General features: G+C 49.4%; 10 protein-coding genes across 10 annotated transcripts; 6 read left to right on the top strand and 4 right to left on the bottom strand.

Annotated features, from left to right (window-relative positions):
• Positions 1-283: 283 nt before the first annotated feature.
• On the bottom strand, positions 284-1,783 carry gliJ (dipeptidase gliJ; the record flags this gene model as incomplete). The annotated part of the gene is made up of 5 exons (XM_057289505.1): positions 284-767; positions 847-1,001; positions 1,149-1,440; positions 1,502-1,670; positions 1,717-1,783. The coding sequence occupies 5 exons, from the start codon at positions 1,781-1,783 to the stop codon at positions 284-286; spliced, it is 1,167 nt and encodes a 388-aa protein (XP_057150707.1).
• Positions 1,784-3,157: 1,374 nt separating this feature from the next.
• N7519_002726 (putative beta-galactosidase) lies at positions 3,158-3,340 on the bottom strand (the record flags this gene model as incomplete). Its single annotated transcript, XM_057289504.1, has 1 exon — positions 3,158-3,340. One exon carries the CDS (start codon positions 3,338-3,340, stop codon positions 3,158-3,160), a length of 183 nt encoding a protein of 60 aa, XP_057150706.1.
• A 753-nt stretch (positions 3,341-4,093) lies between these two features.
• N7519_002725 (ribonuclease P subunit p20 family protein) lies at positions 4,094-4,824 on the top strand (the record flags this gene model as incomplete). The annotated part of the gene is made up of 2 exons (XM_057289503.1): positions 4,094-4,166; positions 4,235-4,824. 2 exons carry the CDS (start codon positions 4,094-4,096, stop codon positions 4,822-4,824), a joined length of 663 nt encoding a protein of 220 aa, XP_057150705.1.
• A 1,252-nt stretch (positions 4,825-6,076) lies between these two features.
• Positions 6,077-8,418, bottom strand: N7519_002724 (uncharacterized protein; the record flags this gene model as incomplete). Its single annotated transcript, XM_057289502.1, has 2 exons — positions 6,077-7,234; positions 7,285-8,418. 2 exons carry the CDS (start codon positions 8,416-8,418, stop codon positions 6,077-6,079), a joined length of 2,292 nt encoding a protein of 763 aa, XP_057150704.1.
• Positions 8,419-9,212: 794 nt separating this feature from the next.
• On the top strand, positions 9,213-9,850 carry N7519_002723 (MGR2/ROMO1 family protein; the record flags this gene model as incomplete). Its single annotated transcript, XM_057289501.1, has 5 exons — positions 9,213-9,279; positions 9,380-9,406; positions 9,475-9,504; positions 9,561-9,651; positions 9,727-9,850. The coding sequence occupies 5 exons, from the start codon at positions 9,213-9,215 to the stop codon at positions 9,848-9,850; spliced, it is 339 nt and encodes a 112-aa protein (XP_057150703.1).
• Positions 9,851-11,451: 1,601 nt separating this feature from the next.
• Positions 11,452-13,641, top strand: N7519_002722 (uncharacterized protein; the record flags this gene model as incomplete). Its single annotated transcript, XM_057289500.1, has 2 exons — positions 11,452-11,491; positions 11,543-13,641. 2 exons carry the CDS (start codon positions 11,452-11,454, stop codon positions 13,639-13,641), a joined length of 2,139 nt encoding a protein of 712 aa, XP_057150702.1.
• Positions 13,642-16,289: 2,648 nt separating this feature from the next.
• Positions 16,290-16,613, top strand: N7519_002721 (uncharacterized protein; the record flags this gene model as incomplete). The annotated part of the gene is made up of 1 exon (XM_057289499.1): positions 16,290-16,613. One exon carries the CDS (start codon positions 16,290-16,292, stop codon positions 16,611-16,613), a length of 324 nt encoding a protein of 107 aa, XP_057150701.1.
• Positions 16,614-17,501: 888 nt separating this feature from the next.
• On the top strand, positions 17,502-19,120 carry N7519_002720 (leucine-rich repeat domain-containing protein; the record flags this gene model as incomplete). The annotated part of the gene is made up of 2 exons (XM_057289498.1): positions 17,502-18,082; positions 18,175-19,120. 2 exons carry the CDS (start codon positions 17,502-17,504, stop codon positions 19,118-19,120), a joined length of 1,527 nt encoding a protein of 508 aa, XP_057150700.1.
• A 534-nt stretch (positions 19,121-19,654) lies between these two features.
• On the top strand, positions 19,655-20,625 carry N7519_002719 (uncharacterized protein; the record flags this gene model as incomplete). The annotated part of the gene is made up of 2 exons (XM_057289497.1): positions 19,655-20,162; positions 20,237-20,625. 2 exons carry the CDS (start codon positions 19,655-19,657, stop codon positions 20,623-20,625), a joined length of 897 nt encoding a protein of 298 aa, XP_057150699.1.
• Positions 20,626-21,052: 427 nt separating this feature from the next.
• On the bottom strand, positions 21,053-23,775 carry N7519_002718 (PA and RING finger domain protein; the record flags this gene model as incomplete). The annotated part of the gene is made up of 2 exons (XM_057289496.1): positions 21,053-21,398; positions 21,458-23,775. The coding sequence occupies 2 exons, from the start codon at positions 23,773-23,775 to the stop codon at positions 21,053-21,055; spliced, it is 2,664 nt and encodes an 887-aa protein (XP_057150698.1).
• Positions 23,776-23,932: the final 157 nt, after the last annotated feature.

Below are 23,932 nucleotides of genomic sequence, written 5' to 3'. Positions count from 1 at the left end.
CCCTTCCTTTTCAATGCGATATCATCAGCTATACTATGGATCCGAAGCAAGTCTCGAATCTCAAACATAAGCGTGATGGATCGTTCCATATTCCGGATTTGGGGATCATCGATAGGATCATCGATATTTTATACCACGTCGAATAGCAATCCGGAATTCGAACTGCATCCTGTAATGTGTGACCGAGGGGTGAGCTTGTACACCACACCCCCTATTTCTCCCCTCCCCGCGGAGTGAATCAAAAGCCATCATGACAATGTGTTTCTTTGACAGATATATTGAGCTAGCTAGCCAGTGACCTGCATCTCTTCCGTTCATCTAGCAGTTGTCCCTTAATATCCTCGCTCCATATCTCGCCAATATCATCACCAAGGAAATCCATCGTTGTAGCTTTTGCCTGACGAGAGAATCTTTCCACTTCTTCCATTACCCGGATGAGATTTCTACCCATTATACCCTTAACGTCAGTCTCGGCGACCCCCCTACTGAGAATTCCTTCCACCAGAGCTGGGTATTTTGCAACATCCTCCAATCCGTCAGGTCCCCGGAGCATCCCGTCAAAGTCGGATCCAATGCCCACATGCGAGTATCCAATTTTCTCACCTATGTATATGATATGGTCGATAACTCGGGAAAGGGTGGCTCCAGAGTCAGGCTTCGCATCTGTGAGTTCCCTCAAGAAACAGACCATGATGATTCCACCGTTACGCTGAAGAAGCCGAAGAGTGTCATCTGTGACATTGCGGGGATGCGGACAGATTGTGTAGCTTTTTACATAGGTTAGTTTAAAGAGTCCAGGCTTGTCTTTTGTGGGATCGGGGTGTCTCAGTCCGCAGATCATGTTACCTGGATGAATGTGAATATATGACCGGTGCTTCCGACATTTTCAAGGTTTCCTCTTGGACCGCGTGAGAGGTATGGGAAAGGTCGATAATCCTAATGATAGAAAGAAAGAATGCGTCAACATGGCCGGCCAGAAGAATGGATGGAACGAAGTGAGACTTGCATGCCAATACGATTCATTTCACCAAGAAGCCTTCTCCCTCTTTGGGACAAGCCGGAATGTAGTGGCGTGTATACTGTCTATACGGTCACTGGGGATCAGCTTGCCAATTCTCAAATCGTCTTATAATGCTCAAGACACTGACCGCTGCGTCGGCAAATACGTTGTGGCAGTTGTGCGTGAGTGTCACATATCGAACTCCAAGCCGGTGAAACATCCGAAGCGCGCTCATACTATTGCCGATTTGATGCAAACCTTCCACCCCAATTAGACTGGCAATGCGTCCCGAGCGAAACCCATCTAGGAGGCTGGCTGCTGAGTCCGCTAGTACGAGGCTATCAGGATACATCTCGATGAGCCGGTGAATGAGATCAATTTGTTGGAGAGTTTTGTGCAATTGAACTACGCAACCTTGTTCTTGCTCCTCTGGTGTTGGACTAGACCCCCGTCAAGTTAACACACAGATATCAGAAGCTTTGAAAGAAGAATGGACCTTACCAGGGAACAAATGCACTCCAGAACTGGGCCCCGACTGACCCGGCTTGAAGGCGCAAGATATCCGTTTGTCCAATGGGCATATCATGAATGGTAGATTCTTGTCCATTGATCTGGTTCTGAAACCAGCCTCTGATAATGTACGGAAAGTCATTATGACCATCTAATTGATCTATGAGGCTATTTGTCAAAGGTTACAAACAGGACTCGGCACTCACCAATTAGGGGTACATCCTTCAACAGACGTGCAGCCTGTTCTTTGAATGTCTCTTCGAGGGTATGCATGTTGCTTAGCAGTGGATGCTGATCAATTAGGGATGCTATAGATTGACTATTCAATAATTTACTATCTTATACGCTAATATCCGTATGCCGATTCGGCGACCGAAACCATAAGGAGGCCGAAACCGGGGCCAGCTAACAGCAGACTGTGTACGATATAGAATTATCCAGGGATAATATCTAAACGAAGACTTAGACTGCCTTTATATATCTTTTATCCATAATGTACGCGCTGAGGGCGTCGATGTATGATGAATACTTACTCCTATAAGGGCGCTAAACCTAACTAGGCTACCTAACATGGCTAGTGTTGTACTTCAATGCTCCAACACGAGGGGTGAAAAGACCACGATTAGGGGAAATCGTGGTCTTTTTGCCGTCACCCCGACTTACTCCGTAATTTCCAATCTCAAGGGTTCGGGATGATTAGCTACACTTAATTTGATACCTAATACTGAGGATCAAAGATCAAACATGCACATATCCCGACTTTTTTCGTGATCGATACAAAGTACAAGCGAAACAAAAGAACGGGACACTGAGCATTTGACCCACAATTCCACTAACTTCGGGACCTTCCCAAACTAGTTTGGTGAGCATCACCTGACCAGTTTTCAGCTCGAGGCGAATGTCGATCTATCAAGTCCAGACGCATTGATCGTCACCATCTTTGTGTGCTTCCGATATTGTATGCTCCATGCGGAGTACTCCGTACGGAGTACGGAGGATGAAGTACGAAGTACGTCAATCAGCCTCAGGGGAACTTGCCAGATCATTGAGGGCCCTCATGATGATCATTTCATCATCACCTTTATCGTATCCGTACTCATACGGAGTACCTGGGTACTATGTTATACCTATATGGGATATTGCTAGTTACCGGCCACCAACGACTCGGGTCAACACACTTGGACCCTTTCCGTCTCAATACCGAGATGACGACAATGGTGCTTTAGAAGCTTACGATGTACGGAATACAGCCAGGGCCTCTTTTTATGCAGTGGCTGTCCTTTGCCCCTGAGCAATACTAAGAAAACACCTACAACATACTCCGTATTAAAGTATTGGCTGATATTGGACAAGATGCCTAAGGGGCCCTTTGGGTATCTACAATATAGGGGTCCCTTGGGCATCTACAATATAGGAGCTACCTGTTCATATCAATATTCTCCACTTTGAATTATATTGTACAAAGAGCCCCTTTACACATTAACTGCCTTCTAAATTTGAACAGGCCTCTAACTGAGCAATATCAATACGTGTACGGAGGACTCCGACTCCGTCGACTCCGTCGGGGTAGTCAGTCGCACAAGTCGGGAACCCACCGGGGTCACCTGGTCAGAAGTCTCATTCAGAATCATAGCAAGTCCGCACTGCTCATCGCTGTTCGAGATCTGCAGTCCGGAGCTCACTGGTCTCTTGAAGTAGTTGTGAGCGATCATCTTCTCTCCGAAATGCAACAACCCGGTGCAGGTGTAATTTCGGCGACAGGGTGTGTTCCCGGACCTGGAAACCCCATCCGATTAGAAGGAATTTCGGCCCACCCAGGTGGATGACCATGACTATGTTGTATACTGCATATCCAGGCTACCCTTTCCAAACACAAGTATTGCTCAACGATTCCATGCCCAGCCTATTTGCTGACAACAGACTTGCTGTGATCAGTGTCATCGGTAGCTACCTCATTGAAGAAAGAATCATCTGTGCATCTAGCAGCCTCTCTAAGAGGGAGTTGATAGTGGTGCTGTATGGAAAGGTTAGTACCGGGCTCCAGCTTGCCATTCTTGCACTATGTGACTGTAACCGCCTGGTGAACACCGTGTGCGGTCAGTGCACATACATGTCCCACTTTATGCTCATCGTAATGCTGTCCGCTTGGATCATGATACCAGTGAGTAACTTGCGTCAACGCCTTTAATGTGGCTCAGTAGGTTGGAGGACTTTTCCCGTAGGCGATAGACAGGGCAACACCGATCTGCAACACACTGCCGGCCTTCCCTAGCTTTGTCCAGGACAGTCGCTCGGTGTTCTCTTTTACCTTCAAACGCACACATACAAGTGCATAGAGATGACTGATTAGATGAACCAAATTGAGTTAGATACATATGTACCTAGGTAGGTATATAGCTTTCCCGATTGGGCAGTCCCGGGGTCCCAAGGTTTAATGGTGATTATATAAGCATGTCATATCGCGATGCGGGCGGCAGGCGGGCATCCTCTAGCCTGGCGGAAAAAGGCGAACAAGAAGACGCCCAGCTTCAATCCTTTAACTTGACTCCGCAACTTTTCATTGGCGCAAGGCACATATCAGCCATGGCGAAGGGAGCACTGGAGAAAAATCTCCAATTTGAGAAAAAGAATAAAGACCTCATCAGACTCCCAAAACGTGAGCCTTCCCATCCGAACGCCTAGGCTCAAATGGCCAATGCACAAACACTGACTCTTGAATAACAGATGCCAAGGTCGAGAAGCGCCCTATACCTCATGCGCCAGTTGCCTCCCCGTATGCCGGCGCCTCGGTGCCCAAGATTGTCTACGTCTCCAAGTCCACGCCGTTTATGAGCGCCGTCAAGCGCGTGCAGAAACTCCTCCTGCAGGCCGAGAAGCGCGCCACCGCAAACATAAACCTTGAGGATACGCGCAAGAACGAGAAACAGATACTTGACGAGCTGTCCAAGGTGTCAGAGAGGCGAGAGGAAGTTTTCGTGAAGGCGACAGGACGGGCTATTGAGAAGGCGCTGAACGTAGCCAAATGGTTCGAGGAAAAGGAAACCGAGTACAAAGTCCGTGTCAACACGGGGAGTGTGATTGTCGTAGATGATATCGTTGAGGATGAAGAAATGAAAGCAAAAGAGGAACAGAAACGACAGCAGCAGAAAGAGCAAGCCCAAAATGACCCGGGAGATGCGGCTTCTAAGCCGGAATCAAAGTCAGCCGCAAAGAAGAGGAAACGTCAGGCCGCCGCGGCAGAAGACGACGCCGAGCTCCCCGAGAGCCGGACGAGGTGGATTAAAATGGTTGAGATCGCCGTCAGCCTCAAGTGAATTCGCCCACGATCACTTCGACAGAAGCCACTACGATAGTCGGTAATCCGATTGCACGACCATCGTCTGCTGATCCGAGGATGTTCAACTGCAAAACTCCACACACGTGGCTGGGAAATAGCCATTGTCATGAGCCTGTGGTCGAGCCCAGAATTGCCAGCTAGGACACTGCGTGCCCGCACATCCTGCTGAGTGACTCCAAACGGAATGCTCATGGTTACCACCCAGTAACGCAGCTCAGAAGAACTTTTAACCTGAATCCCTGTTCTGGGATGGTGCTGGTGGAAGCAGCCAAACCCCAAGCCCGATCGAGGGCTCCTCTAACCACCCTTCATCACTTGCATATACCCAGTACCAAATACCCTACAGGGGCAATATCCACATTACACAGGCTTGGAAGGCCCTTGAGCAGGATCAGGAAAGGAACGATTCGTTTGTCCTTGGGTTGTTAGCCTAGCACAAAATCATGTACAAGAAACAAACTCTGATCTACCAAGAGCGCATGCTCCACCCTATCATCCCAACGAGCTGTAGATGCTGGACAGACTTGTATGAAAAATGAAAGAGAGACAGGACTATAGGGTAACAGTACTACTCCAATCAAAAAAGAAGGCTTAGAAGAGGGAACCTGAATCATCGAATCTGCCAGTGAGAAACAAATGGCATGAATAGAAAACGAAATAGTACGAATAAAAACTCCTGATACGCTCACAAAGCCCTGTGCTGACATGACATGATGAATGATAATGCCTGAAACCCTCTTCATGGAACGAAACGTTTCAAAGAGAGGCTGCAAGTCATGAACGTATCCTGATTTCCCCATCATGTACAGACAAAAGAGAAAGAGAGATGTCGACTCCCAAGAGGGCGACAGGCTAATAGTAACATAGTAGGAGGTAGAAGAAGAACGAAGAAAAAGGAGATGGCACGAAAGAGGGGGAGGAACAGACGTCAAAAGGACGACCAAGGAGATCCCTGAGAGGAATCTCGAGAAAAGAGTCATCAAAAAATTCGTGAGATAAAAGAGACAGTGTGGGCTAAACGGAAAAATGCTCCGAGTATGAAAACAAGAAAATGGTCCTCAGCCGAGAGAAGAACCGAGACATTTATCGCCAGAAAGTCGTGACTGGCGAAAATTGAAATTTGATGAGAAAGATAGGGGAAGTTGAAACAATGCAAAGGGCCTATGCAATAGAAATGGCTGTCAAAAGAACAGGGAACCCCAGAAGGTAGCATACGAGGCCAAGCTGGTTTATTTGTCCATCTTTTGCCAACCGTTGAGATAGGCCATCAGGCCTACTCCTAATAAGACCACGCCAAACATAGAGGCGTAGGGACTTGCTTCTTCCACATAGTTGTGTCGATGGTGTTGTGTTGCAAAGGTTGTGGCTGCAGCTGCAGCATCCATGTCTCTTTTTTGCGAGGTGACCGGATCGAAGCCCTGCATCGACGGAGTCTTCATCTTGGGATCCGGTAAAGAGGCATCGCTCGTAAGCGATTGTTCCACCAAGCCATTGCTTGGCTCGCGGTCATGCGTATCAGTTTTCTTGTCAAGCGCCGTGGGTGATGCCTTCTTGGCGCGTTCCTGGCGCAAGGTTTCAATCATTTCGTTCAACGACTTGCGAGACTCCATGGCCTCATCTTCAGCCTTCTCGGCGCGATCTTTGAATGATGCCATTTGTTTTCTCATCTCTGCCATCTCCTCCATCATACTCTCCAAGCGAGTCTGAAGTTCAGCAGTCTTGTCTTCCACAGGAGCATCTGCCTGGCTGTCCCCAGGAGTGGGGGTCTCCGAAGGATGGATCCCGTTGACCTGCACAGTTGCTTCTGTACCATCCTGCTCCTTCTTTGCGCCCACCCCCTTCTCTGAAGGCGGAACAATGCCGTTCTCGACTTTGACTTCTTCAACATCCAATGAGCGCATCTCCAATTCATTGACCTTGTCTTCTGCCAATTTGCGAGCAGCCTGCTCTTGGAACAGCAGGTTTTCTAGTTCCTTGACACGTGTTCCATGAGTTTCGATCTCTCGCTTGGCAGACGATAGCGCCTCAATGAGATTCAAGATCTGACTGGAATCACGGGAGACAGGGGAACCGGTACCGCTCTTCGGCTTTTCCGTATCGCTACGCTTCAGTGGCGAGAACGATTCCGAGGCGCTTCGTGACAACGCATCAGGTTTCTCCGGTAGAGGCTGTTGAGGAGGAGGAGCGGGAGGTTCCGAGAATCTTGAAAAGGAGTCGACTCGAGGCATTTTAGGCCGGCCGTTCATCTGGCGATGGGCATTGTTCTCCAAAGGAGAAGGCTTGATGAGCTTTTCTTTCTCTGCATATCCTGGTTTCATGATCGTCGTCAAAAATTCATCTGCTTGAGAAAGATCTGTTGTTTGTTGTTTTGCGGATTTCAGTTCGCCCTAGAACAAAGTCAGCCATCTGTAGTATTAAGGTGAATTGTGATTCGTACCGTAAGCCGCTTGACAACCTGTTCGATGGAGATTGGCGAGTTCCAGTAGTTCAATTGCCGTTGTTGATGTAAAGCATTGAGCTGATTGCTAGTAACACTCTGGGCACTTCTGCTACTAGCGTTGCTACCGGCTCGACCGCGCATATGGGAAAGCGGTTGACTCAGGGGAGAAGGGAGAAGGCCGCCCCCGGAGGCAGGATCCAAGTCCCCAAAGTTCAGATCAAGGATACTAGGGGTAGTACCATAGGTTCCGGCATGCTCAATCTTAGATGAGACTTTGTGATGGACGATAGTGGACTGGTCCTCGCTGACAATATCAATGCCCAACTCTAGGGTATCGCCTTCCCGCAGCTCGTGCGGCTCTGACTCCCGGTTCTCAGGTGACAATCGGTGGCCGTTCACAAATGTGCCGTTTGAGGATTTGACGTCTCGGATCCAGATTTTGCCAGACTTGTCAGCCCATACCTCAGCATGCTGTCGAGAGAGAACTTTGGAGTCAAAGAATCCATTGAGAGGCGTGGGGACTGTTTTGGCGTTTGTTTGTCGTCCGATCCGCAGGACCTCGGGGTAGTATGGTACATTGATCTGTTTCCTATCAAAGGTACCATTCGTTGGCAACAGAATCAAAATTGCTGGGTTGTCCGAGGGCGGGCCGGTCGGTGCACGGACGCCATTCTGCTGCGATGACTGAGGCATCTGTTGCGATGGGACGATGTTCGAAGGCTGATGCATTGCGGACATTGTCGACGATGCACTTGGTCCCGAGGTGAAAGCAGGCACTGCCTGAGACCGCGCGTTCGTTACCCCTGATACCGGCTCGGATTTCGAGCTAGGCCAGATATTCTTCGAATGCTTCTTTTTTGATGTTGACCAAGTATCTGATTCACTGGCGGAATTCTGCGCGGCATGGGTATCTTGGGAAGGGGCGGCCACAGTAGATGTGGAGGAAGTCGAAGAGTTCGACCCCAGAGAGGAAGAGGAGTTTGAGCGTTGAACGTGTTTCCGTGGCATGAACATCCGTGACACGTCGTCCGCATTCACTGAAGACAGAGCTCCTTCTCCTCCGTTACTAGAACTATACCATCCCAAGCGAGACCCCGATTCGACACTAGGTGGAGATGCCACAGCAGTCATGGAGAAGGATGCGAATGGTTTAAGGGAATGGGATATCTAGACGGAGCACGGAGCGCGTCCACGGTTGCGAATTGTAAAAGGGGCCGTATTCTGAGATAGTCTGAAGGGTGAAAAGAAGACGTCTAGAAATGTTGGTTTATGTCCGAGGGTTGGGGATATTGAATGCGCGCAAGGGTGATTGGAGCTTTAGTCGCCCGACTAAAATCAAGACGGTCGCGTTAGTGCTGTTTGGGGAGAGACAAATAAATTGACTCCTTAAGTCGAGGTCTTGCCTCGACCCACAAAAATTGTTGTATATTTGGAGAGGAGAGTAAACTCACTTCTGAATTGTGAACTGAGGGATATTTAAGACTGAATAAAATAGGTGCTTCAAAGGCCAAGGAGTTGTGTGGAGGTCGGAAGTCGTGAGCGACCGGTCTCACGCCAGGGCAATGATAGAAGCACAAGACGGGACTGCCGCCTCGGCGCAGGCTTCAGGCAGCCCTTTAAAAGATGTAACGGAAAAGAAATCAGAGATCGAGGATAGTTGCCATGAGGGAACCCAGGCAAGAGCGCAAGAGGGCCATTCGCTTCCTACTCCCTTGACGCCGCCAGGCAAAATAGGTCACGTGCCATACAGGCACGTGTGCAATTTAAAGCCCGTTGAGTGCTCACGTGACCAAGGCGGAGAAGCATCAAGCCGGGGAGGAAAAAGAGCTCGTTCCTTGACTCTCACAACGGGATATCTCATTCAGCTCGGAGCTGTTACCTGCTATTTTTAATTTAATTTACTATCTTGCTCTTAATTTCTCATAATGCCTGTGGTTGCTGGACCTCCCGCTCAGGCGGGCCCAGGGGGTGCTCCCTCAACCTTTGACAAGAGTATGTCATCTACAACCCGGTGATATAGATCATCCGCTTCATGTTCTTGTTACTTGGGGAGCTATATGTATGTGGACCAAATGCGCTGACTGATTCTTAGTGAAAATGGGCTGCATGATGGGTTCCAGTATGTGATCGCAAAACAACCGAGCCTTGTACACCAAGAGCTTTTAGCTAACATAGCTCCCCTCTCAGCTGTTGGTGGCATCATGGGCTTCATTATTGGTTTGTCCCATTCAGTCCCCAAATGAAGACGTTCTGGATAAGCTAACTGGGTGCAGGAACCGTGACGATCTTCCAGTATGGCGCTGGCCCCAACGGTGTCATGCGGACTCTGGGCAAGTACATGCTAGGTTCAGGTGCCACTTTCGGGTATGTTGACTCCTTGAGCTTGGAAGTTATACTAGTTTGATTGGGAATCACTGGCTAATGGACTTCTCTTCAAAGACTCTTCATGTCCATCGGTAGCGTCATTCGCTCTGAAGGACCTCAAAACGATGCCTGGCTCCGCGCTCGGGGTCCCCCAATGATGCTCCCCCGACAGAGCCCCCTCCGGCCAATGCGCCAGTAAACACACCTTTTTTTTTCGCAGTCTCAGGACTATATTCGGGAAACATGCGACATGACCACTCCCTGGCGACATCCCTTGTACGATATAATCTCTATGGTGAAGAGATACTTTTTTCTGGCGGTTTCAAGAGACAGGAGAACTACCCAAATATGGCTGTAACGGACAGGTTCTTGGGTACTTGCTTCTTGAGCACACGATGTACATAATCTAGCAGTACCCAGAACATGGATGTTGAAGTTCAATTGCCTCAGTTGTTCCCAACCATGTTAGGCGTTATCCGTGACAATATATCCTTTCTCTTTTTGGGCTCCCACAACCCAGTTCCGTGTTATTAAACTCCCCTCCAGAGCTGTATGGGAACGAAACACAGTGATATAATCCCTATTAGGAGATTGCATCCAGCTCAAACAGAGATCAATCTACGGGGCCATGAATCACTAAACCCTTGTTAATGTTCAAAGTCAGGGCAGGAAATCTGGTTGGTTCTGAATACGACCACGTTGATAACTCCTAACAAAGCCGCAGCCAACTCCCAGGCTATCATATTAAGCGAACTGGCATGTATTTTGTTTCAGACCTCCGAGGCTGGCTTTGAACTTGCGGGGCCCCTCAAATGTAAATCTGGGGTCAACTCAATGCCCAGGCTAAACAGGAGCATCTCAAGGCTATAAGCCTCCAATTGCGGATGACCCTCGTCTATAGTGACATGCCCTTGTTTTCTGCCTTGCCTTGATCTTAGTCACCAGGCTATGCAAAGTGTCCAATCTCAATCCCTTCTTCTTAGAGGAGCCATCTCCATTGACAATTAGCCGCCGAACAGGCAGTTGTACCAGTCATTTCTGTTTGTTCCCGTTTGTCCGGTGAGTCCCCGAAACCAGATGCAGAGATCAATGTTGGATTGCTGTTCCAGCTGTTCTTGGGGATTTCAGAGATTTAATCCCAGATTATCCAAGTTTGGAGCTGTACTCTTTGGTTTGACATGTGCAGGTATGCGGAGGTAGAACCCTGTATATAGTGAGGCTGTGCCACGTGAAGATCAATATCAAAGTACGGGCACCGGAGGCGAATGCCAGAAGTACTGTCGCAGTAAAAGAATAGCAGGACAGATATCACAGTGTTATAAAATCAGGATTAAGCATTATTACTTTATTACTTACCCTCAAATGAGTCACTGAAAAAACAGTCAGCCCCTTGGATGTCGACTGCACGGAGTACAACGTAAGTAGCAAGGCATGTCTGCTTCACCAATCGAAGCACTCAACCTACGGTGTAGGAAGGTGGATTCTAGTTCGATCTGCAGATTGCCCTGATTGCCCAGGTTGTCCAATAATGAAGCCTTCTTGCCACCCCAGGCCTACAGTCACAGCCCAGTCTACTTTCGATGGGCGCTAGGACCCCGTTATCCCAGCCCCCTAGCGCAGGCAACTTCAACAATCGCACATAATGGAGAATTGTAGCCATCCAATGGGGCGGCGCTTAGACCGACACCTGAGTTATTGACATATGGATGAGGCTCAATTTTGGGGAATATATAAGGAACCGTCTCTGCTAGGACCTCTGCGAGGGGGTTCACCAACAGAGCCTCCGTCCCACCTCCCATCATGGCTACTCAGCTAGCATCTCGGGCCCTTCATTATAGTTGTACTTTAATAGCAAGTCTCTATATTCTGGTCTGTTTTTTATTTAATCAAGCTCCGATAAAGAAAAGAAAGACTCGCTCCAAGCGCCGCAGTCGACCACGGGTCCTCTTGACTGCCTTGATCGTTTTCACATATGTCAGTCAAACGGTCTTGAAAATCGCCACCGATGATTTGGACCGTTCTCAGCCGTTCTTGGTGCATATGACCTCTCAGGCGGTCGTATGGACTGCACTGTGGGTGCGACAAAGTCCTTCCAAGTACGAAGTGGCTGGAGCTTCGTTGGTCACCGCTGGTTTCGAAGTTCCACTCCTTGCGCTCTCCTTGGGTGCCAAACCGAGACAATGGGTACCAATCACGCAGATCACTATCTCAGGGGTCCGACTTGCCTTGCTTGTCTTTGTGGCTACTGCGATTCTATTTGAAACCAGACGGAGGAAGAGAAAGATCTCAGAAGAGACACGCCCGTTCCTAAATGGTAATCAGACAAGATATGGCGCAGCGAATGGCAACGACTCAGACAATAGCAGCGTGGACTCCAAGAGCGAGAGCGATTCGGACACCAACAAAAATAAGAATGGTGCAGCCGCACGCAGGAAAAGACTTCTCAATGAGATGCAGTCGCTTGGGGGCTGGTGGGATTATCTGAAAGGCTTCTCCGAGAAGATCTTTCTGCCCTATTTGGTTCCCAGGAACAATCTCAAAGTGCAGCTTTGTATTGCTGTCAGCATCTTCTGTCTAGTATGCCACCGTGCCCTGAATATCCTCATTCCTCAACAACTAGCAGATGTCACTGATAGCATCTTTGCCCACAAAGCCCCATATGCTTCTCTAGGAAAGTGGGCGTTGCTGCAGCTCATCAGCGGCGGAGCTGGGCTAGGATTGATTGAGACGCTTGTCAAGATTCCGATCAGGCAGTTCTCTTACCGTCAGATCACCACTGCTGCCTTCAGCCATGTCATGAACCTGTCAATGGATTTCCATATCGAAAATGACTCGGCGGAAGTTATGAAATCCATCGACCAAGGTGGAGCGCTGAACAATCTGTTAGAAGTCGCCATTTTAGATATTGTCCCGACGGTGGCTGACTTAGCTATTGCGTGCGTTGTCTTCTATTTGAAATTCAATGTCTACGCCTCCCTTCTGGTGGTGATCGTATCTATTGCCTATGTTGCGGCAGAGGTCTTGACCTCTAACTGGAACGTGGACGCCAGACGCGAACTTTCACAGGCACAGCGGACCGAAACTCGCATTATGCACCAGGCTGTGCAGAATTGGCAGACTGTTACATACTTCAATCAGTTCTCGTACGAGAGGTCCCGCTTTGGAGAAGCAGTTGACCTACGCTTGAAGGCCAGCGCCCGTTTCGGTCAACGCCGAGCAATTGGCAAGTCACTCCTGGATTTACTCAAGCCGGTTTGCTTCGTCGCTCTGTCCTCGCTGATCGTACACGAGATCTCCACTGGACGTTCCTCTACAGGAGACTTTGTTTTCTTTATTCAGTATTGGTCTTCGCTCATCTCTCCGTTGGCCTATCTCTCCGCGCAATATCGCTGGCTTGTCTCTGACCTAGTCGATGCTGAGCGGCTAGTCTTCCTATTCCAATCCAAACCCAGCGTCAATGACAAAGAGTATGCCATGCCATTGAAACCTGGCGATGGCCGTGTTTCATTCCACCATGTTGACTTTGCCTATGATTCTCGGTTAAAGACTCTCAAGGACGTGGATATTTCTATCGAACCCGGGACGACAGTTGCACTAGTCGGTATGACTGGTTCAGGGAAGACAACAATCCTTAGACTTCTTCTCCGACTTTACGACGTTACCTCTGGCCATATCGAGATAGACGGGCAAGATATCCGCGACATAACCCTCAGCTCGCTACGCCAGACTATCGGTGTCGTCCCACAAGATCCTGTCTTATTCAACGCGTCTATCATCGAGAATTTGCGATATGCCAGGCCCTCAGCCACGGATGAAGAGGTCCACGAAGCATGTCGTTCCGCGGCTATTCACGAGAAAATTCTCACTTTCGTGGACGGATACGACACCACAGTCGGAGAGCAGGGCGTCAAGTTGTCTGGCGGTGAACTCCAGCGCATGGCCATTGCCCGGGTTTTCCTGAAAGAAGTCGCCGATTCTCCTGCTGGATGAAGCAACTAGCGCCGTGGATTCGAATACGGAGTCGGATATCCAGGTTGCGTTGGACCGATTGAGAGCCAAGCGGACTACGTTCGTTATTGCGCATCGACTTTCTACTATTTCCGGCGCTGATCGGATCCTTGTTGTGCATGAGGGAGAGGTTGTCGAGAGCGGGTCACATCAAGAGCTGCTGAAAAAAGAGGGTGGGAGATATCAGAACCTCTGGCAGAATCAGTTCGGGGGTATGAACAATGGAAAGCCTGCGCTGTAGGTGAGAAAATGGAATGATCCGATATGAAAAGGCAAAAATGGGGTGATAATTTAAAAAGAATGTAACTAATGAAATTGACAATTGTGATATGCTCGAGCTTCGAATACTACACACAGTCTTTACCCGGTGATCTACAACATATAGATCAAAGACCAAGCGGTACAAGTCCCGGTGTGATTGGGGGTGAGTTCTCCATAAAGAACATCATGTGTTTCGTCCACTTACATCCTCATCCGTACCTGCATCTCTACATGAGTTGCACTTCGGAGAGATCGCCATCTGATCGGCTGTGCTCTATGACTGTAATATACCTAAAACTGACAGCTGTCCAATCACAACAGTGATTGGTATTGGCCTCTGCCGTAGCGAAGAGCGTGGCATTCCAAGGAGCAATGAACTGGTGATAGGTACCGATATATTTCACCTAGCCCTTATGGTAGTAATTTCTAGAGCCGCTATTTCCGAGGCACGGATTATAACCAAAGCTGAAGTGATACTATCCAACCTGTTACTTGAACTCTATGTCTGAGATGATGTGTGGGATTCTGGTGCAATATATTGGCCTGATTTGGTTATTTCAAGACAAAGCGCGCTGCCTTATTTGTCGGGAATTTAAAGTAGATGTTGACCAACCAACTGGCGTCTATCCGCTCTCATTTGGGCTACTCCGAACATGCAATTCCATTGAACAAAAATTAAGATTGTGCAGTAAGCCAGGAAGGAAAAAGAGTGACCACTTTCGACTTGGTTTCCATCGCCCCTTTCTTTTTTTTTCTGTCCAAGTGACTTAGATGGATAAGTCTGGACTGTGAACTATGGACTATGTACTCCGTAGTGGATAATGATCATCCTAAATTTTCAAGTTGATCGGCACGACAGAGTATAGCTTGTCGTATTGCTTATGTTGTGTTATTGAGGTGTGCAAAGTGGGTACGGAAGGAGATAGGGCTTTGCGAGCCCATAGTCCAGAGCCCCTGAAAAACCCCCCTCTTGCAACAATCGTGACATGTTCATATGCCAACGCATCACAGAATATGCCCACTACAATGTACTATAAGGCTAAGGATATGAATGAGTGAACGTGGAATGACTCACCGTTCCTCCCCAGACCTTGGGATTCCACGCTATGGAATAGAGATTCCTAACGCAGTAGGCCCGAGCGATGATCGTTCGTTTTTTGTCCCTGAATGGAACCATGGAGACGATCCACAGAGCCTTATGGAGTATAAAAAAAAAGTCTCTTCTCAATAGTATGTATATTGCAGTGTGGGAACCAGGCAAATCCAGGTAAATTTCAGTATTGGCTAATAGGTGGCACTACCGGAATCACTTTGTAAGGCAAGATGGAAGCCCGGGAGATCAAGATTCAAGGAAATTACTCTATACGGAATAGACCACTGTTATTGTGTTTAAGGTCAAATCACGATCGTTCCTGCACATTATGCCAGGGGTCCGGAACAGACGGAAGTGCCGGGAAAGTGAACACCTGCAGTAGTGTATGCCCAAGAATCATCATTCTAACATTCTGCGTAATAATGCCAGAACAATAAAGTAGATAAACTTGGCCAGTTCAGGTAAGCAAAGACCACAACTCGCAATTGGATGAGGAAATTCGCTAAACAGGGATTATTAGAGATTATTGGGAAATGCCGAAATTACACCTATGGAGTAGACGGAGTATACGGAGTGCCTAGGCGAAAATTCTCGTATTCGCTGCACCTCACACGGGGCTTAAAGGCGAACCCTTCCGAGGTCCTTGAAATTAGACAGTGAGATGGCAATACGAAGTACGGATAAATCTGTGCCATTTGGCTATAACAACCACTTCACCCCTGGCGTCTATAGAGTCTGTGCGGAAGACCCTTTGTCTTTTTAGGGCTCGGAATGTTTCTACGATGGAGCCCAATCTTGGATAGTCCCATCTGCGTATTCAAGGGGCCAATAGGATGATCATATTCCACATCAAAAATCAATAATAATATAAACAAAATTAAAGGGAAAAAAAAATTCAAAATCAGAATCAAAACAGAAGCGCCACTTCTTTGAACTTTTTCCCCAGGTTCGAGGCATGCTGTGTTATGTCTGTATTTAACCCTGCACATGCCACGCCCTGGTAAAATTCCCTTTTTTTCCTTTTTCCCTCTAGGCGCATTAGAGATTTCTCTCATATACATTCATTTTAAGTCGCTCGTTTTATATTGTTTGAGCAGTGCTCTATACAATCTTTATATCTCAAAGTCTTTGACGCTCACTCTTTTGCGATCAAATCTGAAACATCTCTTCTGCCTCTCAAGTTTCATACTTCGGCACCAGTGCTTCACCTTGAATCCAATTCAACCACCTTGCTCCCTCTTCTATATTGATATTCACCTTCGAATCAATTCACAAAATGAAGTTCACTGCCATCGTCGCCTCCCTCTGCCTAGTGGCAGCTCCATTCGTCGCTGCAGAGGAGACCACTACCTCAACTGCCACCACGACCATCACTAAGACTCTGATTCGTGTCAATTCAGTGACCCCAACTCCTAGTTCCACTGCGAGCAATATGACCACCATGGCTGCTTCGACGTCAACTCCTCTGTCTCACGCAGCCTCCACTTCAGCTGCTGCCGCCGCTACCTCGTCCGGCGCTGCGGCCAACATTGGCGCTGGCATGCCAGCTGCCTTGGCCGCTGCTGGCTATATCGTTGTGATGGTGGGCCAAGCCCTGTAATCACACTCGCGATTTCGCGACCTCTCGGCAAGATGCCTTCACGCAGCCAACGATCATGAATTGGGGCCATTGCCAATACCACGCCCAATTCATACTGCATGACTGCTGCCTTGTCGAGTACCGTTCATCTCCAGCAGAGCCGGGATCTTATTTTCTTTTCTTTTCATCTTCTTATACCTTTAACATTTCTATTCCTCTCGGCTGGCTGAAGAACCCATTTTCGGAGAGGAAACGGTTTTACGCTTTTTCAAATACCCCCATTTCTTTTTTATATTTCATGATTTTTTTTGGACCGATATGAGTTGATGCTGTTATTATTCTCTTCTTCAAACCTTGTTCTTTCAATTCGTTTGTCCATATACGTTGTCATGGATGACTTACTCCTCGGATTGGTCTGGCTGATACCCAGGACTCACACGAGCCGGCTTTGAGTCATCCACAGAATATAGGCACTTTTTTTCTTTCTCTCCTTTGATAGCAATTCCAACTGTAAGCACCAGTAGCAACATACGTATAGAGTAGATAGAGAAGATCATGTCGATCCAACATTCCAGTGGGGAAGCCGTAAGCTCCGGGGTCAACTGACATGCCCGTGCACGTGTGATCTGATCTTATCTTTTGATCTGATCTTTTTCCATTCCAAGGGAATGCAGGCGATTTTCTCTTTGAAAATATCAAAGACCTGCCAATTGATCCCAAATCCATACCCTTATCGCCCCCAATCGCGCCATTAGCGCGTTTGTTGACACCCGCAGCTCTCCATCGCGGGTTCTCCACAACGCGTCGCGCAACCCCGAACATCAGATAAACCCCGTGTTCGAATAGAACCCCAATGAGCCAGGCCGATAACCACAAGTGTCTCGTCTGAACCCGCGAACCTAAATCGCAATGGACGGCGAGATCCCCCTCCCACCGCCGCGACGAATCCGGCACCGCTCGCCCGCGACCGCGAACCCCTCGGCGACAGGCTTAGCGGTCTCTTCGTTCCAGCGCGCGCAGCGACTGTCGCGCTTCGATGACCGCTCTAGTCAACCATCTAGTGATCCGGCGCTCTTCTCTAGTGATGATATCCCGGCTTCCGGGCTGGAGAACTATCATGCGACGGTGTCCGGGGCGGGTCGCAAACGGCGGTATCGGGGGACCTGGTGGGGGGAGCAGGTGTTAGATCCTAAGCGGAAGAGGGCGGACTTTAAGGATAAGAGGAATGTTGATAGTGGTGTGTGGATGGGGAGTGACGAGTCTGGTGCTGAGTCTCTTTTGCCGTCAGAGGATGGCTCGATGTGGGGGGAAGACCTGCGCAAGTCTGTGCTTGATCCTAGAAAATCTGGAAACTCTGCACCTTTCCTTACTGAGATGGAGAACATGCAGACCCGTGTGTTTAGAAGTGCTGGAGAGTCTGATGCTCATCGATTCGCGCGGGAGGTTGTCGGTGATTGTCTTGATAAGGGACTTGAGAGCATTGATCTGGGGTATGTGCTAATCTCCTTTCATCTGATATTCCAGTTTCATCTGATATCCCTGCTACCCGGGCCAATTATACTAATACCTTTCATCTAAACAGCGACTTCCATCTGAGAACCATACCATCCGGTCTCCTGCCACCCCTACAGCACCTAACGAAGCTTCCATCTGTCAAGGAAGCCCCAGTTTCAGAGAACGTCTTTACATCTCTGCAGCCATTCCTCAGGATATATCTCCCGAACAATTCCCTATCAGCCCTGCACAACGATCTCTTCGAGCTCAGCAACCTCAAAGTCCTCAGCCTACGAAACAACAAGCTGACCGAAATCCCATCTACAATCCGCAGGCTGACAGCGCTGGAGGTCTTGAACCTTTCCGTCAACCAATTGACCTGCCTTCCCTGGGAGATCCTCAAACTCATGCAGCACGGTGAACTGAAACACCTGACCGTACGCCCTAACCCATTCCTCCCAATCGAAGAAGCCCAGATCGCAGAATGGCACTGCAAACCGAACGATAAAAAGGAACCAGAAAACGACGAGGTCCCTACTCCTCCATTCCAATCCCAAGAGGAATCCTCTCTCAACGAGGGTTGGGCCCCTCTCCACGTCGCAACAGGCCCAATCACCTACATGGATATGGAGGGCAATCCCATGGGAGACAGCCCATCCCGCAACAGACCCACTCCCACACCATCAGGATCGACATCTCCTGTAAACGACGCCCCGTCCCTACGCGAAGTCGCGCTCCGCGCTGTGAGCAAGCTCCCCTACCTGGAGCAAACCACCGACGAAGAACTAGCCGAGTATCCGGCCCTGCTCGTTCCCTTGCTGCAACAAGCGAGGGAAGTGCGCGCTGCTGGTGGACAGCCCTGCTCTGTATGCCAGCGAGAGTATGTGATTCCCCGCACTGAATGGATAGAGTGGTGGGACTTTACCCCGTGTGAGAATGGGATGAAGATGCCTCGGTGTCCGGGTGAGAAGCTTCGGCCTCTGCCGTTCCGCCGGTTTGGTTGTAGCTTTTCGTGTGTACCGGGGTCGTGTTGAACATACTTTCGCTTCTTTGCGTGATGGGTTGCTTTCTTTCGGGTTTCACTTTGTATGTATTTGGCTTGCATGTTTATATGGATTGTGGTGCTGGGACTTGTATTTTAGACTGTAGTAAGTATGACAACTGGGTATATTTACTATCTCATCCTGTATGGTTGTACTCCGTGAATGTGCTGACCTTGGATATCAAGTCAAATCGACAATCCTTGTTGACCGCGAATCGGACGACAGCTTAAGTCCTTTTCCTACCCCAACAGATCCACAAATCCTCTGTAAATGCAACTATAACCCCAAGGGCCAGTGATCATCATCAAGGCTGAAACGCACAGACCATATTAACTCCGTCATCGCAGCCCTAAGTCCGAGGCATGCAGCAAGAAAGCGATAACTATAAAAGAGCCATGCTATCCTGCCATTATATCCCTCCAGTCATAATTATAATTTTCTCGCAAATAAAAAACAACATTACGGAAAGTGAATTTTCAAATTTTCACCACCATCATCCCATCATCCAACACACCACAAACCACCATGACTACCCAAGCACCAACCTTCACAAAACCCAACCGCCCCCTAACCTGGCTAATAACAGGCTGTTCCTCAGGCCTGGGCCTCTCACTAGCCCGCACCGCCCTATCAAACGGCCACACCGTAATCGCAACCTCACGACAACCCTCCCGCACCCCGGCGCTCGTGTCAGAGATAACCCAAAACGGGGGCGAATGGCACACACTAGATGTCGACAGCGCAACCGCCGCTTCGGAGCTGGTATCCAAGCTCGAGGCCGCAGGACACAAGATCGACGTGCTGGTCAATAATGCCGGATATGCGATTATCGGGGCAGTGGAGCAGTTCTCGGACCAGGAGTTGCGGGCCCAGATGGAGACTGTGTATTTTGGACCGAGTCGGCTGATTGGGGCGGTTGTGCCTGGGATGAGGGAGAGGCGGTTTGGAGTTGTTGTTAATGTTAGTTCTGGGGCGGGGTTGGAGGGGAGGGAGAGTATGGGTGTTTACGCGGCGGCGAAGGCTGCTATGGATGGTATGTTCCCTTATTTTTTTCTTCTTCTGGTGAAGGACGTGTCTCGTTTATGTATTGATTTGTATATTTTGCAGGTTTGTGTAAAGTGCTCGCTAAAGAAGTCGCACCCTTCAACGTCCGCATCTTGACCGTGTGGTTGGGAGTGTTCAATACGCAGTTCGGGTCTGGCTGTCGTTCTCCTGCGAGCCCTTTGCCTATGGACTATGTCGGCTCTGTGGCTGCGCAGATGATCGATGTTTTACTGACAGGCAAGCTTGTTGCTGACGGCGATAAGGATAAGGCTGCCAAGGCGATGTATGAAGTTGTCGTTGGCGAGGGCGTTGGTGCTGGGCACGAGGGCGAAGGGTTCTTGCCTTTGGGTCGGGATATGATTCCTCGCATTGAATTGGTGCGTGATCGGCTGGTTCATGCGCTTGATGTGTTTGGGGACATTGCTGGGAATGTCTATGTTGAGAAGCAATGAGGTTGAGTGCTGGGGCTGCATGGTTTGAATCGAGGTGTAGCCTAGACAGCTTCGATTACTATGAATTACAAGTGCAGCGGCAGAGAAGCGTGTGTGTAGGTACGACGTGATTATTTTGTGTCAACAGCAAAGCAATAGTGTCAATGGAATCCATTCAGATATCCATCCTACCAAAAGAACATAAACATACAAGATATTTGAACGATTGACCCGCGGTATATCCTAGCCGCTTCAACAATGCTTGCGGGCACTTTGCAACTGCCCAGCACGCCGAACTGTTCTCACCCAACGCCAAGCAGATCCAAATCCCAGAAACTCCAAACGACCGCTAATACAGCATGCTTCAATACAAGGAGAGCAATTCCCACAGGACAGAGGGGGAAATGGTTAAAAAAGAAATTCGAAAAGAGTGGATAGAGTATAAATGTTAGCGATTACGGTCCGCGCGAGCCTGGTGCCATATCGTATCGCCACTCAAAGCAGAAAAACTAAGAGTAGCCAGGTTTCGCCAGCTCGACTGTGGGGCAGAATTTGCATGGTCGCCAAGTAGACCTGCATTTTGTTCCGTATCTGAAGCATCGTCATTGACGCCTTCAATGAGTACTGGAGCGGAAGATGCACTGCCTCGAGAGATGGACTGGGCGCTGTGAACGTCATCGTTGGCCTCCTCACGATGACCCCGAGAATCTCTGGATTGGCAATGAGCCAACGAACGGACAACATCGCCTTTACAGATTGGACAAGTTCGTCGACGAGTAGTCAACCAGGGGGTACTGAGGAAAGGGATTAGTCAAACTCCGAAACAAAGACCAATTTCACTGATGTCACTTACATGCATTCCACGTGGAATTCATGGCCACATGGCAAGCTCATGACCCGGCTCTGACCATCGATATATTCCTCAAGGCATACGACGCACTCCACCTGCCTTCCTGTGTACTTGCGTCGCCACAAGGTAGATCCACTTTGCAGGTTGCACTTCTCTTCCTTAGGCACGACAGACGAGTCTAGCATAGTGCCCGAGAATGTTTGTGAACGTGATCTATTTGGTCGGGATGCGCTTGGCCGGCTTTCATTGCCAAGGAGCGGGGAAGTTGGGGAGAGAGGACCGGGACTGGGACCAGGACTGGGGGGACGCGTCGAATTGGAAGATGAGGAGGAAGTGGTAGCAATCGTGTGGTAGGTTCGGACAGGAAGTCGTTCGATAACCGACTTTGGGGCACGCCAGCGACGACGGCGGATTCGAGACCGGATCAGTAAAAGGACATAAACCACCGTCAGGGTGAGCAAAGGACTGACGACAAGGACCAATAGAGTATCGAAAAAGGGGCTGGTGGACATGCTGGTAGGTGTCATGGTAACCCAAAGACCTTCGTGCTCGGAAGACTCCATGCTTAAACGGCCCGATTTGTGAGGGCTATTTTGCATCTGCTGGTTTGCCGCAATGTTTTTCTGAAGTGAAGGCGATGAAGAAGGCTGAGGGTCTTGCTGAGTATCATCTCCCCATCCAAAGTGACTCGAGAACCAGCCTTTCGTAGAAGATCCAGACTTCCCATGGGTTCCGATGGAGTCTTTCTCGGACCCCTTGAGACGTGTGTCGCGAGAACTAGCACTGGATTTATCGATGCTCTGGTATTCTCCACTTCCTGGTGTGATGCTACCACCCTGAAGACCATTGGGCGAGGAGGCAGCATCACTATCTGCGCTGGCAGTTTTGGAAGTATCCTTGCCAGTTACAGAGGTTGAGGATGTGCTACTCTTAGGAGGCATCAAGTCGGGATCTCTCCAGTCCTGAACCCCGATGACAAAGTCATCATCCTCAAAACTTTCAGGGGACATGTCGGCCTTGTTGCTGTCGGATGCGTCGTCCTTGGCCCAACCACGATGATTGAGATCCGCTGATTTTCTCCAAGTAGTCGACGGAGCTTCCTTTTCATCCCGTGAGCCTAGGTTGATCCAGTCAATGTTGCCGCTGCTGGGCGGACGTCGACTGTCTTCCAGGTGCCGTGAACCTCCGTTCTTATCGCATAATCCTAGGAATGCACCAATTGCACGGAAAACCCCGCCTTTCGAGTGAGATGGTAGCGCAGGTTTGGCCGTAGAATGGCCGCTGGCAGTCGAACTTGGAATAGTTGTTGGCGTTGCTGTAGTAGTTGCCACCCGTTCTTTGTCGGTGTCAGCCTGTCCTGCCAACTTCGCCTGTGATGGTTTTAATACATCCCCTAGACTTGCAGTTCCACCGGAATGTCCAGGAACCAATGACGACAAAAGATGAGCAGTAGTGTGGGATGTGAACAATGCCGGGATCGTGACGTTCGATGTATCGCCTCGCGCGTACATAGTGACCAAGTTGCCACCTCGAGTATCGTCGCCGACAATCAAAGCAACCCCTCCTCGTCGTTGTGCCCACTTGGCCTTCTCCAAAAACCCACAGCCACCCCGGCTCAGCAGCACCACTTTACCTTGGATTTCGGCAGTTTCCTGTAGTGATTGGATGTCGGCATGCGCAGGCGGCTTGTTTTGGACATAGTCTCCATACTTCTGATTCATCCCGGGGTTAGAAGCACCGGATTCGGGGAGTGGATGATGCAGATGATCGTCGGTGCCATCGTTCGTCAAGGGCAGGGTGGTTGGATCATCTCTATCGTTCTGAGGTGTAGTATCGGCCTGCGACACCGAGCGCGGCCGGGTTGACGATAGGTCATTCACTGTACTACCTCCGGAAATCCCGGAGCCCTGCTCCACGCTCCTAGAGGTTTTGTCTTGTTTCTTATGACTGGTGCCCTCACCCCAGCCGGGAATATCGGAGCAGCCCAGCTCCCCTTCCATGCCATCAGATAATCCCCCCTCACCAAAGCCACTTCCCACCCATAACTGACCACTGAGGCCTTTGGTTGGCAGCGGCGGGCCAAATGCCGCTGGCCGAGCGAGGAAGAAGGTCGAGTTGTCATCGGTAAGACTGATAATGGCCGACGGAGGGAAAAGGGACGATGGTATGTTGAAAGAAAATAAAGCGCGCAGTCCAGTTGTTCGATCAGTGAGCGTATTGGGAGCTGCTACATCAGGCGATGTAAGCGCGGAAAAGAAGGTGAGGAGGATCGGAAAGAAGATAAGGCAGAAGAGGACGATGAGCAGGCGTGGCGGTCGCATGTCTTTGATAGATGGTTCGAACCACTATAACCACAGCAAAACGGAGTGGATCGAGTAATGAGTGACGACGCGAGCGGATCCGCTGTATCACAGTACTTCGGGTGGACTCTTTATGACCAATCCAACAGTTGCCGGCAAGTTAGCAGGCGGCCACTCA

This window comes from Penicillium mononematosum, assembly GCF_028829835.1.
Source record: "Penicillium mononematosum strain IBT 11891 chromosome Unknown utg000002l:1.0-8112719.0:1.0-8118358.0, whole genome shotgun sequence".
Lineage (NCBI taxonomy): Eukaryota > Fungi > Ascomycota > Eurotiomycetes > Eurotiales > Aspergillaceae > Penicillium > Penicillium mononematosum.
Note: the sequence above shows the minus strand (reverse complement) of the source record. Positions and strands in the feature narration are given on the sequence as shown.